Source organism: Cololabis saira, chromosome 13, assembly GCF_033807715.1.
Source record: "Cololabis saira isolate AMF1-May2022 chromosome 13, fColSai1.1, whole genome shotgun sequence".
NCBI classification, from domain to species: domain Eukaryota; kingdom Metazoa; phylum Chordata; class Actinopteri; order Beloniformes; family Belonidae; genus Cololabis; species Cololabis saira.
Genome location: NC_084599.1, coordinates 39,371,015 through 39,383,218, shown reverse-complemented (window position 1 = coordinate 39,383,218; position 12,204 = coordinate 39,371,015). Strand labels below are relative to the sequence as shown.

Sequence of the window (12,204 nt, the reverse complement as noted above, 5' to 3'; positions counted from 1 at the left end):
GAAGTTCTTATAAACACGGAGAAACACAAGACCAGGAGGAGACTAATCACTTCATAAATGTAATGAAGGATATGAACGTTTCTGCATTTGTAGACGTAGAAAGTACCGGGATAGCGAGATTTAAAAAAAGGTGAGCGAAAAGTTGCGCGAAGCAGCATTTGTTTTGAATTTGGATACAGGAAGAAGAAGCAGAAATGACGGGAATTGCGTCATGACGTTCTCCGTGCGTCGCTGGTTTGATCCAGATATCCCAAATGATTAATTACCATGTAAACAGGGATAACCCTGTTTGCTCACGCATGGAAACAGAATATTCTGAATGTTTCAGTAATCGGAATATTAGCAATAACCCGACTGCATGTAAACGTAGTCAATGTCTTCCGTTGATTCATCCAAGTATCCTTCAACATATCTGAGATCAGGTCACGAGGGAAGCAGTCTTGGCGGAGAGGCTACCTGGCCACCTCCTCATTCTCCTCCACCAGCTGAGAGAGATGATCTCTCCTGGGTCGCCCTCAGGGCCAAGATGCCTGAAATACCTCCCACAGAAGCGTCCAGGAGACGTCCCGACCAGACGTCACCATACGCTGATTCCCTCCCGAATGTCGGAGCCTCTTCCCCCGTCTCTTTTCAGTCCAACCATCCAGCAGAGGAAACACGGTTCTGGCAAAGTAACATGGTAATTTCTGGGAGATTCTGATCTGGATTGAAGGGAAACCCCGGCCTCGCGTCACGAGCAGCTCCTTGTGCTGCTGGGAGTTTCCGGCATAAACCAACTCTATACAGGCAACATAACGCTAATGCTGGGTAACCAGTACCAACTTCTCTGACCGAAAACAGGAACTTGCCAGGCTGCCTCATGTGACGTTCTGCCCTGACGTTTATGGAGCAACGAGAAAGAACCTGGGTTCACTTTTAAAAAGTGATATTGGTGCATGCATGTCCAGGATTTTGAGGGCCGATCCCCGATCTCCAAAATCAGTATCTGCCGATCCCGATATTGCAGATCACCGATCACAGCGTGAAATCCATAAATTCGTCAATAGTGTTGTCTCATGTACGCAATACTGTCATTGTATTATTAGGTATAAAAATTAGGAGATTAGAAAGGATAGGATTCAATTTTAATAATCCCCAAACTTCATTGCCACCATGGCCACAACAATACAACATAAACACACTTTAACATGTCTCCACGTAGGGACAGCAGTGGTTCAATACAACAAAAAAATAACCAGAAAATGACCCCCCCAAAAAAGGGAGATAAAAGAAAACAAATCCATTTAAAATTTCAATGTGCAAGACAAGCATAGCAGCAAGTTAAACAGCTAAGAATATAGCTAGCTTTCTATAGCTAGAAAGTATCATGAATTGACTGTTTTATTTCAGGCTGAGGCAATGTGCAATATTTCACTCTTTAGATACGACTTAGACTCGGCTTAAAGAGTAAGTGTAGCTGATTAGCTTAAATTTTCCTGTGGTAATAATTATGTACAACATGTGCACAATCACAGAACAACAGCAGACATGTCACTCTCTAAAAGTTGATACAAGTTGTAAACTATAAACCTTAGTTTTCCTGTGGAAAGAGGAATTCAATCTTAAAATAAAAATGAATTATGAATTATTAAGCTTTGTGGAAGCTTTAGCGATAGCATCTGCCGCGTGTGAGTGAAACTCTTCACACTAGAACTCCAGATGTCACTTGTGAAGCGACTGACACGATTGTCGTCCTGCATAAGACTTTGGACTGTATATATTCTGGTAAAACTCCAGCGGACATTCATCAGCGAAATATCTACGACTCAGCAGCACCTACCGGGATCCAAGCAGCTAACGACGCGTTTAAACCCGATGTCTTCTACAACAGAAAGCGGCTGATGATCAAGGCAAATGAATTCATTACCTAACGATGTAGTTCTTTATTTTTCTTGCTGTTGTTTATAGGTCTCTGTTACTTTCAGGGGAGTTAGCGGCGTTGCTCCTTTTCTGTCTTTGCCTTAGATTCTCCAACTTTGGCAACTCAATATACTCCTTTTGTGTGAAAAACTTTCAAATATCTTATCAGCTTCGTTGTGTTGAAATTCTTTTGTAACATTCCTCCTCGGGGTATTTCCTTTGGACACACCTTGCAAACTACAAATTTGTTGTCCTATTTCGGACATTGTAAAGCTCAGATAACAGCAATGCCATTTTCAGTGTTGATGCTCTGTAGAGACGGTCATGCCCCCTCAGGACACCTGGATGTGGGATGTGGGAACTAGGGATGGGCGGTACGGACTAAAAAATGTATCACGATAATTTCTGGCATTTATCCCGATAACGATAAAAATGACGATAAAAAAAATACCAATTCAACTCCATCTTTGTAACTATAAATCTATCACCATATTCAGTCTTTGGAGCCCCCAAAACACTGCTCTAAAAGATACTAAATGCTACTAAACTACACCAATTAAATTGAATTAATAAAAACCAATTAAATTAGTACACCTGTACTGCAAAACTGGAATGACTCAAATGAAACAAGTTTGAAATGTAAGAACAGATTCAACATTTATTCAAACTGTATGGCTTAAACAGTGGGATAACAGGGCAAACGGCAAAAGTACCACAAAAGTCACACAAAAGTCCTTTAAGTTTTCCTAGCTTATAAAATCACAAACTAGAAAAAAATACAACCCGATAAATAAAAAAATAGTATTGCCATCCTTTGCACTCACTGTTTTTTTGCAGACTCTGCACATAAAAGATGATGTTTGCTCTTCGTCACTCTTTTTAAATCCAAACCAGTTCCAGATAACGGAGCTGGAGCCTCGTTTAACAACGAGCTCCTTCCGCCATGTTTGTTACACAAAAACGTCAACGGGAATTTATCGTTTTTACTGTGAGATGAAAAATTCTTACCGTGGAGAATTTTTTTGACTGTATATCGTGAACGGTAAAATATCGCCCATTCCTAGTGGGAACGCACGCGCGGGCGGGGGTTTGCTGTTGTAAACGTCATCTGATCAACTTTTAACTATTATTTTCCGATCTCCGATCAAAACCGACAGGGGCATTATCGGGCCGATGCCGATAGGTTGCCGTTTGATCGGTGCATCTCTAGTATGTAAAATAATCGAGAGGTTTCGGGTGCTGCTAACCAGAACGACTCCGAGCAGAGAAGTCTGGAGTTATTTTGAAGTCTGCTCACACTAAAGGATGATTGAGTTGGACGGGGTCAGCAGCTCGTCTCTAATGAGGAAAAACAAAGACAGCTGATGAGTTAGCGCTCTCCTGTGAGAATCTGTGATGACGTTTACTCTGACACAGCAGCTCTTACGTCTGCTGCAGCTTCAGCTCAGACCCGGAGCCTCAAAATCAGCTACACATTAAAGCCTGCTCTGAGACGAGGGCCGGGCCGGACCGACAAACTGTATTGGTCTTACATAAAACCCAGAACAATCATACCTTCATTAATAAAATTAGAGAGATTTTAAAGTAGCACACAGAAGCCTTCCTCTCCGTATATTTATATATACATCTATATCTTTCAAACAGCAAGTGGTTTTTATTTATTTCAGTAAAAGGTAGATGTGGACACAGTCGGGTTACTGCAACAGGTTCAGAGGGAGCTCCTGCAGGCGTGGACTGATGAAACAAAGTACCTGAGATTTGTAGTATTAGCGTTCCACGTACCACAGACTGCTGGGCCACTTCTGAAAAGTACATGTTCTGATCTTGTGGGCCAAATATAATTGTAAATCTGGCCCAAAGCCTTGGGGTTGACACGTATGGCTGAGCCTGACACTGGCACGTATCAATTTATTAGTAAAATAATGTCCAGGCATCCCTGCATTGTCCTCTCAGCAGGAGTTTGTGTTTTCTGTGAAAAGTACAGAGGATTGTGATGATCAGCTGACCAACGCTTGCTGTTTTCTTGCTCTGTGCAGTCGTTCACCCTGACCAGGAAGCGAATCGTCCACTACACCAGCTTCGACCAGAGGAAGAGGTCCAACGCTGCTGTGCTGATCGGAGGCTACGCGGTGAGTTCACTTCTAATTGATTACTGAGGAAATCTGAGCTTTGGAGACTGATGCGATGCTGTTAAAACCTAGTTTTTCCTTGTGCGGTTTTTCCTCTTGTACCAAGAGAGGCTGAGAGCCTCTAGTGTTGAAGCTCATGCTCTTCGCAGATGACACAAACATACACCTTAGTAGTAATAATTATAATCTTGAAACCACAATAAATGAGGAATTAAATCATATAGAAAGTGAAATCAATTCTTGTTTTAAATGCACCCGTACTTTCTACTCTTCCTTGGTTCCCCTGTACTTCGCGTATGGTATTGACGTGTAACGCACAGTTAATCCATTAGTCCTACTACAGAAACGAACAGTGCAGAGTATCATCAGGGTGGGTTTCTAGAGCCTCGTAATTTGATTTTTCAGTCTAAAAAACTATTAGAAATCAATGATCTTGTAGTATTATTATTTATTATAATATCAGCAATCATTTTATTCAAAGCAGTTAAATAACTGCCAAGTAACATACAGATTGTTTTGTTTTACATCGCAGGAGAGTCTTCATAATTTCAGAGGATTTGGAATTTTCATACCACATTAATTTCTGACTCATAAACGTTTATGTGGAGTTAAACTTTGGAACCGCCTGGACGTCCAAATACTCACAAACTTAAACTATCATGTAAACAGTTGTTGGTGTTTAGTTATCATCACAAGGTGGTTGATCCCTGTGGGAAAGTCGTCACAAATGTTCCTTGTTTCTTTTGTTTTTTTCTTCTCATAAATATTGGTAAATGTAAATCTGAATGAATTTAGTTGGATTATCGTGCCGGACCTTTTTTGTTTATGGTCCTATTTCTGAGGTGTCAACAAGAGTGTGTAAGATAAGATAAGATAAGATAATCCTTTAATAGTCCCACAGAGGGGAAATTTGCATTTTACAGCAGCAAAGGGGATAGTGCAAAACAAGAGGCATCAATAGAAATAGTAATAACACAGTAATAATATCAGAGTATGACACACTATAAACAGTAAACTGGTATATACAATAATTATAATAATAAGAAAAATACATAATAAGAAATACTGGTATATAAAAGATAACAGACGGATATTTACAGATGGATATTTACATAATTGCACGTTGCAGTGAATGATATTGCACATTATTTTCCAGTATGTACATTTATTGTCAGGTTGTTATGTTTGCGGTCTACTGTGAGCAGTGCTGGTTGTGTAGTCTCACAGCCGCGGGGAGGAAGGGAGTGAACTTCTTCATATTAGATATATTGGTTAGTCAAGGGGTTAAATAAGAATCCCATTCCTTTACGAGCAATAATGAGATATTTAGAGCGTTTATTCTGTTGCCTTAAGAGATTATGTTGTACGTGGCTCATTCTGTTAAGAGTTTGAAAAAGAAATGAATGAATGAACGAATGTTGAGACGCAGGTTTCCACTCGTCTGAAACCTTAACGTCCACCAGGTTGGTCAGGTTTGTAGCTCTGATCCTGTTACTTAAAATAACACCTGGCTGTTTTAGTTGTTTTGTTTTCCAAGAAGCTTAAAAACAAAAGGTGGAGAGTCTGGAAAAAAAAACCCAATCAGAAACGGAGCAGCAACAATGAAGCAGAATTATTATTTAATGTGAGGTATAAAGGTCTGCAGGTGGACCAGAGCGAACATGTGCACGTGTCGCTGAACCAACCACACGTTTGTGTTGAATATTTGATGATGATGAAGCAGCTCAGACAAAAGATGACTGAGGTCAGAGTTTCATACCGCGACCAGTCGGACCTGCTGACACGCCGAGAACTCAAAAAAGTCCCTGAAGCAACAGAGACGTTAAAACCTTCCACAATGACGCCAGGAGTGATTCCAGGACCAGTGATGCTTTTAAATGCCATTTTGTGTTTGTTCTGTTTATATTTATATTATTTGAAACCTCCTGGAGGCGTTTACACTAGGGATGGGCGGTATGGACTGAAAAATGTATCACGATAATTTCTGGCATTTATCCCGATAACGATAAAAATGACGATAAAAAAAATACCAATTCAACTCCAACTTTGTAACTATAAATCTATCACCACATTCAGTCTTTGGAGCCAAAACACTGCTCTAAAAGATACTAAATGCTACTAAACTACACCAATTAAATTGAATTGATAAAAAACAATTAAACGAGTTACACCTGTACTGCTGAAAACGTCAGCAATGGGAATTTATCGTTTTTACCGCGAGATGACAAATTCTTAACGTGGGGAATTTTTGACGGTATATCGTGAACGGTAAAATATCGCCCATTCCTAGTTTACACACCCTCCTGCCTCAGTTTGCTCTGGTTGGTGTGAATATGAAGTGCATCGACGCAGATCTGCATGTAGCAACTAGTGAGCCGCATCGTGTTTTCTTTGTTCTCTGCAGAAGCAGAAAGTAAATGTCACATTATCTGTGTTTTCAGGTAATTTACCTGAAGAAAACGCCGGAGGAAGCTTACAGAGCCCTGATCTCTGGTTCCAACGCCTCCTACCTGCCCTTCAGGTCAGTGTTTTCACCGTCGCAGGAAGACTACGATAGCGTTTGTCAGTTCCAGGACGGCTGATGACGACGTCGTGAATGTCGTGTTTTGTAGCATTGCAGAAACCAACCCAGATGCTCTTTACGCTGGTTTTATTCATTAATATCTGCCTGTCTGGGTTCGGCCTGCAGAGCCAGCAGCTTCAGCAGGGAAGTCCAGACCCCCCTCCCCTGTAGAGGGTCTGCATTGACGTCACTTCCCCACTGGACCAGCCCCCTTACTCGTACTGAGTGGCAAAAATGGCTGCAACTAGTGGAGAAAACGGGATAACAGCTGATTATCAGCTTAAATTAAAGGCAGTTGGACTTGACAGTGACCCGTACAGTTACCCCAAGAACCAGTGGTCCATGGACATTAATATTTGGTACAGTTACCAAGAACCAGTGGTCCATGGACATTAATATTTGGTACAGTTACCAAGAACCAGTGTTCCATGGACATTAATATTTGGTACAGTTACCAAGAACCAGTGGTCCATGGACATTAATATTTGGTACAGTTACCAAGAACCAGTGTTCCATGGACATTAATATTTGGTACAGTTACCCCAAGAACCAGTGGTCCATGGACATTAATATCTGGTACAGTTACCAAGAACCAGTGGTCCATGGACATTAATATTTGGTACAGTTACCAAGAACCAGTGGTCCATGGACATTAATATTTGGTACAGTTACCAAGAACCAGTGGTGCATGGACATTAATATTTGGTACAGTTACCAAGAACCAGTGGTCCATGGACATTAATATTTGGTACAGTTACCAAGAACCAGTGGTCCATGGACATTAATATTTGGTACAGTTACCAAGAACCAGTGGTCCATGGACATTAATATTTGGCCACGAATCCAGTTTCCTGATATTTATATGTACTTAATTTCTACGCCGGGGAAATACACGAAGCAAAGCTTGAAGGCTTACAAAAGTCTTGACGCTTGGTTTTACTTCAAGGCAGGATTTGTTGGTGAAATTAAAGTGATGAGGACACCGAACTTTATGATTTGACCGTTTAACATTAGCTACCCAAAAATCCAACATTACCTGATACAAAATGGGAACCGCAAATCCACGTTTCGGTGCCTGGAATCCAGTTGTTTATGAGAATTACAGCGATCCATTTGTCTCTCTTAAGCATATTTTTCGGCAGTCTGTAAAACGATAACTCTGATTTCTTGCTAAATCTATGAGTTCAGTCGATCGCACAACAGCTCTTTCCTATTTTAGATGTTTTCCAGTTGCTCAAACTGAAAGTTTACGCTGCCACTCAGTCTTTTTGGCACTCAGTGGGTGTAACCCGCTGTGAAGTCGCATCTGAGACATCATGCGCATTCCTTGTATTGGGTCTGGATGGGGGCAGCTGTCAAGACATCTGCCTCCATCCAGACGTCTTCAGAGAAGGTCTTGCACCTTTCAGCAGGACGCTGCTAAATTCAGGCTCTGGAGGAGAGTCCAAGGGCTGAACTGGTCCACCTGAAGCCCAGATCTTTTACTAGATGGAAACTTTTGGAGAATCTGCCAGGAAGATTCAGGACTCTTAACCAGCTCCTACATCACACAGGAATGGGACAGAACCTTCCCAAAACTGAGTCAGCTGCCCCTCCTCAGCTCCCACATGTGTGCAGGAGGACGATGAGATGCTAAAAGGTGGTAATCATTTGTTGTGCAGCTGATCCTGGTGTTTCTTGGTGCTGCTTTTATTCTGCTGGCCTTACAAACAGTTCTGATCACTGAAGTGAAGCGTTTAGTTAGAAAGAGAGCTATTCTGGGCCACATGAGACTTTACATTGGGTAAACTCCTGCACCCTGACGGGAGCTGCAGACAGGAGTAATGAGGCTGGTCTGCAGCCTCAGCTTGTTGCTTCATCAGTGACACAAGCTGTGTGTGTGTGCATGTGTTTAATAAAGGGCTTTTTGTTGCCACCAACACGCTCGGGGGTTACATAAGAGCGTGCTGTTGAAAGGAGGAGGACTTTGTTCTTCTGTCAGCCTCATGAAGAGCTCTGAGCTCCTACAGGCCGTCGGAGGATTAAAACGCGGCCCCGCCCACTGAGGGAGGATCAGCACCGGGACTTTCACAGGCCGCTGGCGAATGTGTCACTACCATCCCATGCTATAAGCAGAACACTGCTGAATATACCGCTGGAGCCGCGCGGATGACATCAGCCGTCCTGGAAACTCACAGCTCACTTTAACTTCCTGTCAGGGACTTTAAACAGTTGCACAATCTTGCAGGAAAATGCTGCAAACTGTTGGTCTGGGGTTGAGCCCAGCCGTGATGAAGTTCAGCATCTGGGGCCGGATTCACCAATATGTTCTTAAGAAATGTCTTAAGAAATGTCTTAAGATCTAAAATTAAGAATTTCTTAAGTGAAATTCCTCAATATTTTCTTAAGAACCGTCTTAAGAACTGTCATTTCTTACGAATTTCTTATTTTTCCTACTTAAGAACTTCTTAAAATATGTCATTGCATTGCACGCACCAACAAACAACATTTATAGGTAGTTTGGTCTTAACCGTCAGTCACTCACTAAACATGGAGAAGGAGAAAAAGAGATGCAGGAACTTTTCAAGGTTATGGTGGATGAGATTAATGTGCGAAAAAAAAAATACTATTGGGGAAAATTAATAATAATTAACTACCACGCTAACTAACATGCTAACAAACAGTTAACAGGCTCTTTGTGTAATTAATTACAAAGTATATCCTCAAACTATGACCTACTAGTCTAAACTTGTCTAAAATGTGTTGAAAAAGGTGATTTAGAGGCTTATAGAATCAGAATCAGAAATACTTTATTTATCCCCGAGGGGCAATTTAAAGGCAACTGAGCAGCAAAACGTTGAAGGTATCAAATAGGATAATAAAAAATAAAGATGAAATAAACAGATAAGTGGGGCATGTCTTATGTCATATGTACAAGAAATGTGCGAAGAAAGAATGTACGGTACAAAAAAGTATATAAATATAAGAATGTCAGAAAAAATGTACAATAGAGTGACTGTGGTTTAAATAAAATATACAGTGTAAAGTGTAAATATACAGTGTTATTATTATTATTATTACCTTTTCACAGAAGAAATTTTAAGACAGGTCAAGGTTGTCTTAAAGTTAGGAAAAAAGTCAACAAATTTGAGAACTTTTATTTCAAGAATACCATTTTTTACAAGTTTTTTCTTAAGAAGAAACTTAAGAAGAAAGTTGAGAAAATACTTAGAACTTTTTAGGAGAATATGACTCTTTTTTTCTTCTTAAAACTGAACTTAAGAAAAAAATGACACTTAAGAAGATTATTTTTCCTCAGAATGTTTTGTGAATCCGGCCCCTGGTTCTCTGCCGGTGCAGGGTTGGGTTTAGCGTGACTGCTCCAGCCCCCCCGGCTGCTCAAGGAGTCCCTTCAGTCTGAGTTAGTGCAGGACAGGAAACCATCTGTGATTAAGCAGCTTCCTGTGGAGGCATGTGTGAGCTCGGCGAGAGTCTCCGACACTGCTGCGATAATGAAGCCGAGGGCTGCAGGGCCCAGCGGGGGTCCCTGGCGGGGGCCGGCCAGACTCCAGACTCCAGGACAGAGTCAGGCTGGTGGGGGGAAGCACGAATCTCCCTGTGGGGACTGAAGGCTCAGCTTCTGCTCGCTTAAATCCTCTCGGGATAATTTTACACCTATTATGAAGTAGGTTGCAACTGCAGGCTGAGTTGGTCACAATCTAAGAGCCGGTGGCCGGTGACGCATCTATCCAGATTATTCCTGGTGGTGGTGACGGATGGAGCCGTCCCCAGGTCTCCTCAGGTGAAGCTACACCTGCACAGGTGGCCACGCCCTCGCAGGGCCGTATATAGACGACCAACCCCGCTCAAACCAGACGCTATTAGTGTGGGTTCTTTTTAAAGGTAGAATCCAAGAGGAGTGAAAATATACTCCTGTAAAAATACTCCAGATTATAATGATAATAAACTAACTAAAGATATGAACCTGATTTGGCTCTCGGATGGTTCTGTGACCCGAACACCAACTCTGTCGGGTCATATTTCCACGCAAGATTTCTATCTATAGATTTTAAAACTGCCTTCTCCTGGTAAAAACGTTTATTCGTTTATTTAAAAGGATCCCCATTAGCTGACTCCAAAAATGAAAGCTAGTTTTCCTGGGCTCACGACAATAAAATACAAAATCAAACATACAATCTCAATTCATAAAGTACATAAAAAGGAAATTACAAATAAGAAATAAAGAAAAATATCATACAAATCATATATAATTTGATGTATTGACCTCACTCAACCAGATACGCTATATGATGTTAAGGTGATGACAACAAATACATTCTTAGTCTTCGTTCCAAATCACTCTCTTTTGATGTCACGAATTTCACCTGGAACGGTTTTCCAACATGCAACTGATCTATAAAGTTCTGTCCTCTTCATAGAGTCAGACTTAGGTAAGGGTAACATAATCCCACCACAATAAGTTCTATTATTATAGAGAAAATTAGGAGTCTGAGTGTTAATAATTCTATGGAAATATGTAAGTACATTAGTAGATATCCTGTCCCCAACCCTCAGCCACGAGAGACGTTTCCTGAAAATTCCTGCAAATGTGCATATAATGTCTGCGATGTACTCACCAAACAGAAATATGTGCTTTTATAGACAGTAAAATACAAATAATGCTCTTGTACTGTTAAGAAAAAGTTTCTAAGAGTTTATCCCGGGTTAATTTTAGTTTAGTTTCTGGGTTCGGTACAGCTGAGGATTTGGTCGTCATGGTGATGAAGCTGCAGCAACGGCGACTCCCTTATCGGAGGCTCTGGGGGAGTTTCAGGAGATGAAGCGGTTGTTCTTGTTTTTGTTTTTTTTGTAACTTTAATTTTTATTGAGTTTTCACATATTTATAGACAAAAAACAATATTGAAAACAAATTACATGTAAAAATAACAATAATAACACTAACACAGTCTGTAAGAGATGAAACTGTTCAGTTCACTATTCCATGTAGCATCCATTCAGTTCAGTCATTTTCTGTCATTTTTGTCAAATATGTTCTCTTTCATTCTCAGTATGAATGTCATTTTTTCCATGGCATGGATTTGCTTGACAATGTCCGACTTTCACTCAATCATTTCAGGTCTCTGAAGCATCGTCTGCTGTACTAACACTTAATCTCCCCCGGTTTGAACAGCGTCTCCAGGACGTGGAAGGAGTTTTGCAGACATTTGCTCTGGTTTCTCTGGAACTGGTTTGATAAATTGAACAGCCTCGTCTTCTAGACGGGACCTGCTGGAGTAGACGTTTGTTTTGTTCCTCGTGTGTGCCGACGGTAGTGAACCACACAGCTCCCTCAGGCTCCATCACCCGCCCTAAGCTGCTGTTTGTGTCGTTTGTTCAGGGACGCCTCCTTCGGGAACTGCACCTACAACCTGACGGTGCTGGACTGTCTGCAGGGCATCAGGAAGGTGAGGACCCGCTCTCATCTGGAAACGTTGGGGTTCTGTGGCTGACATGTGGGACGCTTTCAGGAGTTGTGGTGTTTGGTGCCGACCCGGGTACCAGTTCATGTGTTTGTCATCTCTTTCCACACGAGTCAGAACCGAATGGAAGTGAAGACTGAGCCGTCCTCAAGTC

At 41.4% G+C, this 12,204-nt stretch overlaps 1 protein-coding gene across 2 annotated transcripts in view; it reads left to right on the top strand.

Moving 5' to 3' along the window:
• Positions 1-12,204, top strand: part of cdc14ab (cell division cycle 14Ab) — a 45,672-nt gene that overhangs the window by 6,657 nt on the left and 26,811 nt on the right. For both annotated transcript variants that reach the window (XM_061738877.1, XM_061738876.1), the window contains exons 4-6: positions 3,936-4,028; positions 6,470-6,549; positions 11,969-12,035. In XM_061738877.1, coding sequence (XP_061594861.1) covers positions 3,936-4,028; positions 6,470-6,549; positions 11,969-12,035 — 240 coding nt within the window. The remainder of the gene's footprint in view (positions 1-3,935; positions 4,029-6,469; positions 6,550-11,968; positions 12,036-12,204) is intronic.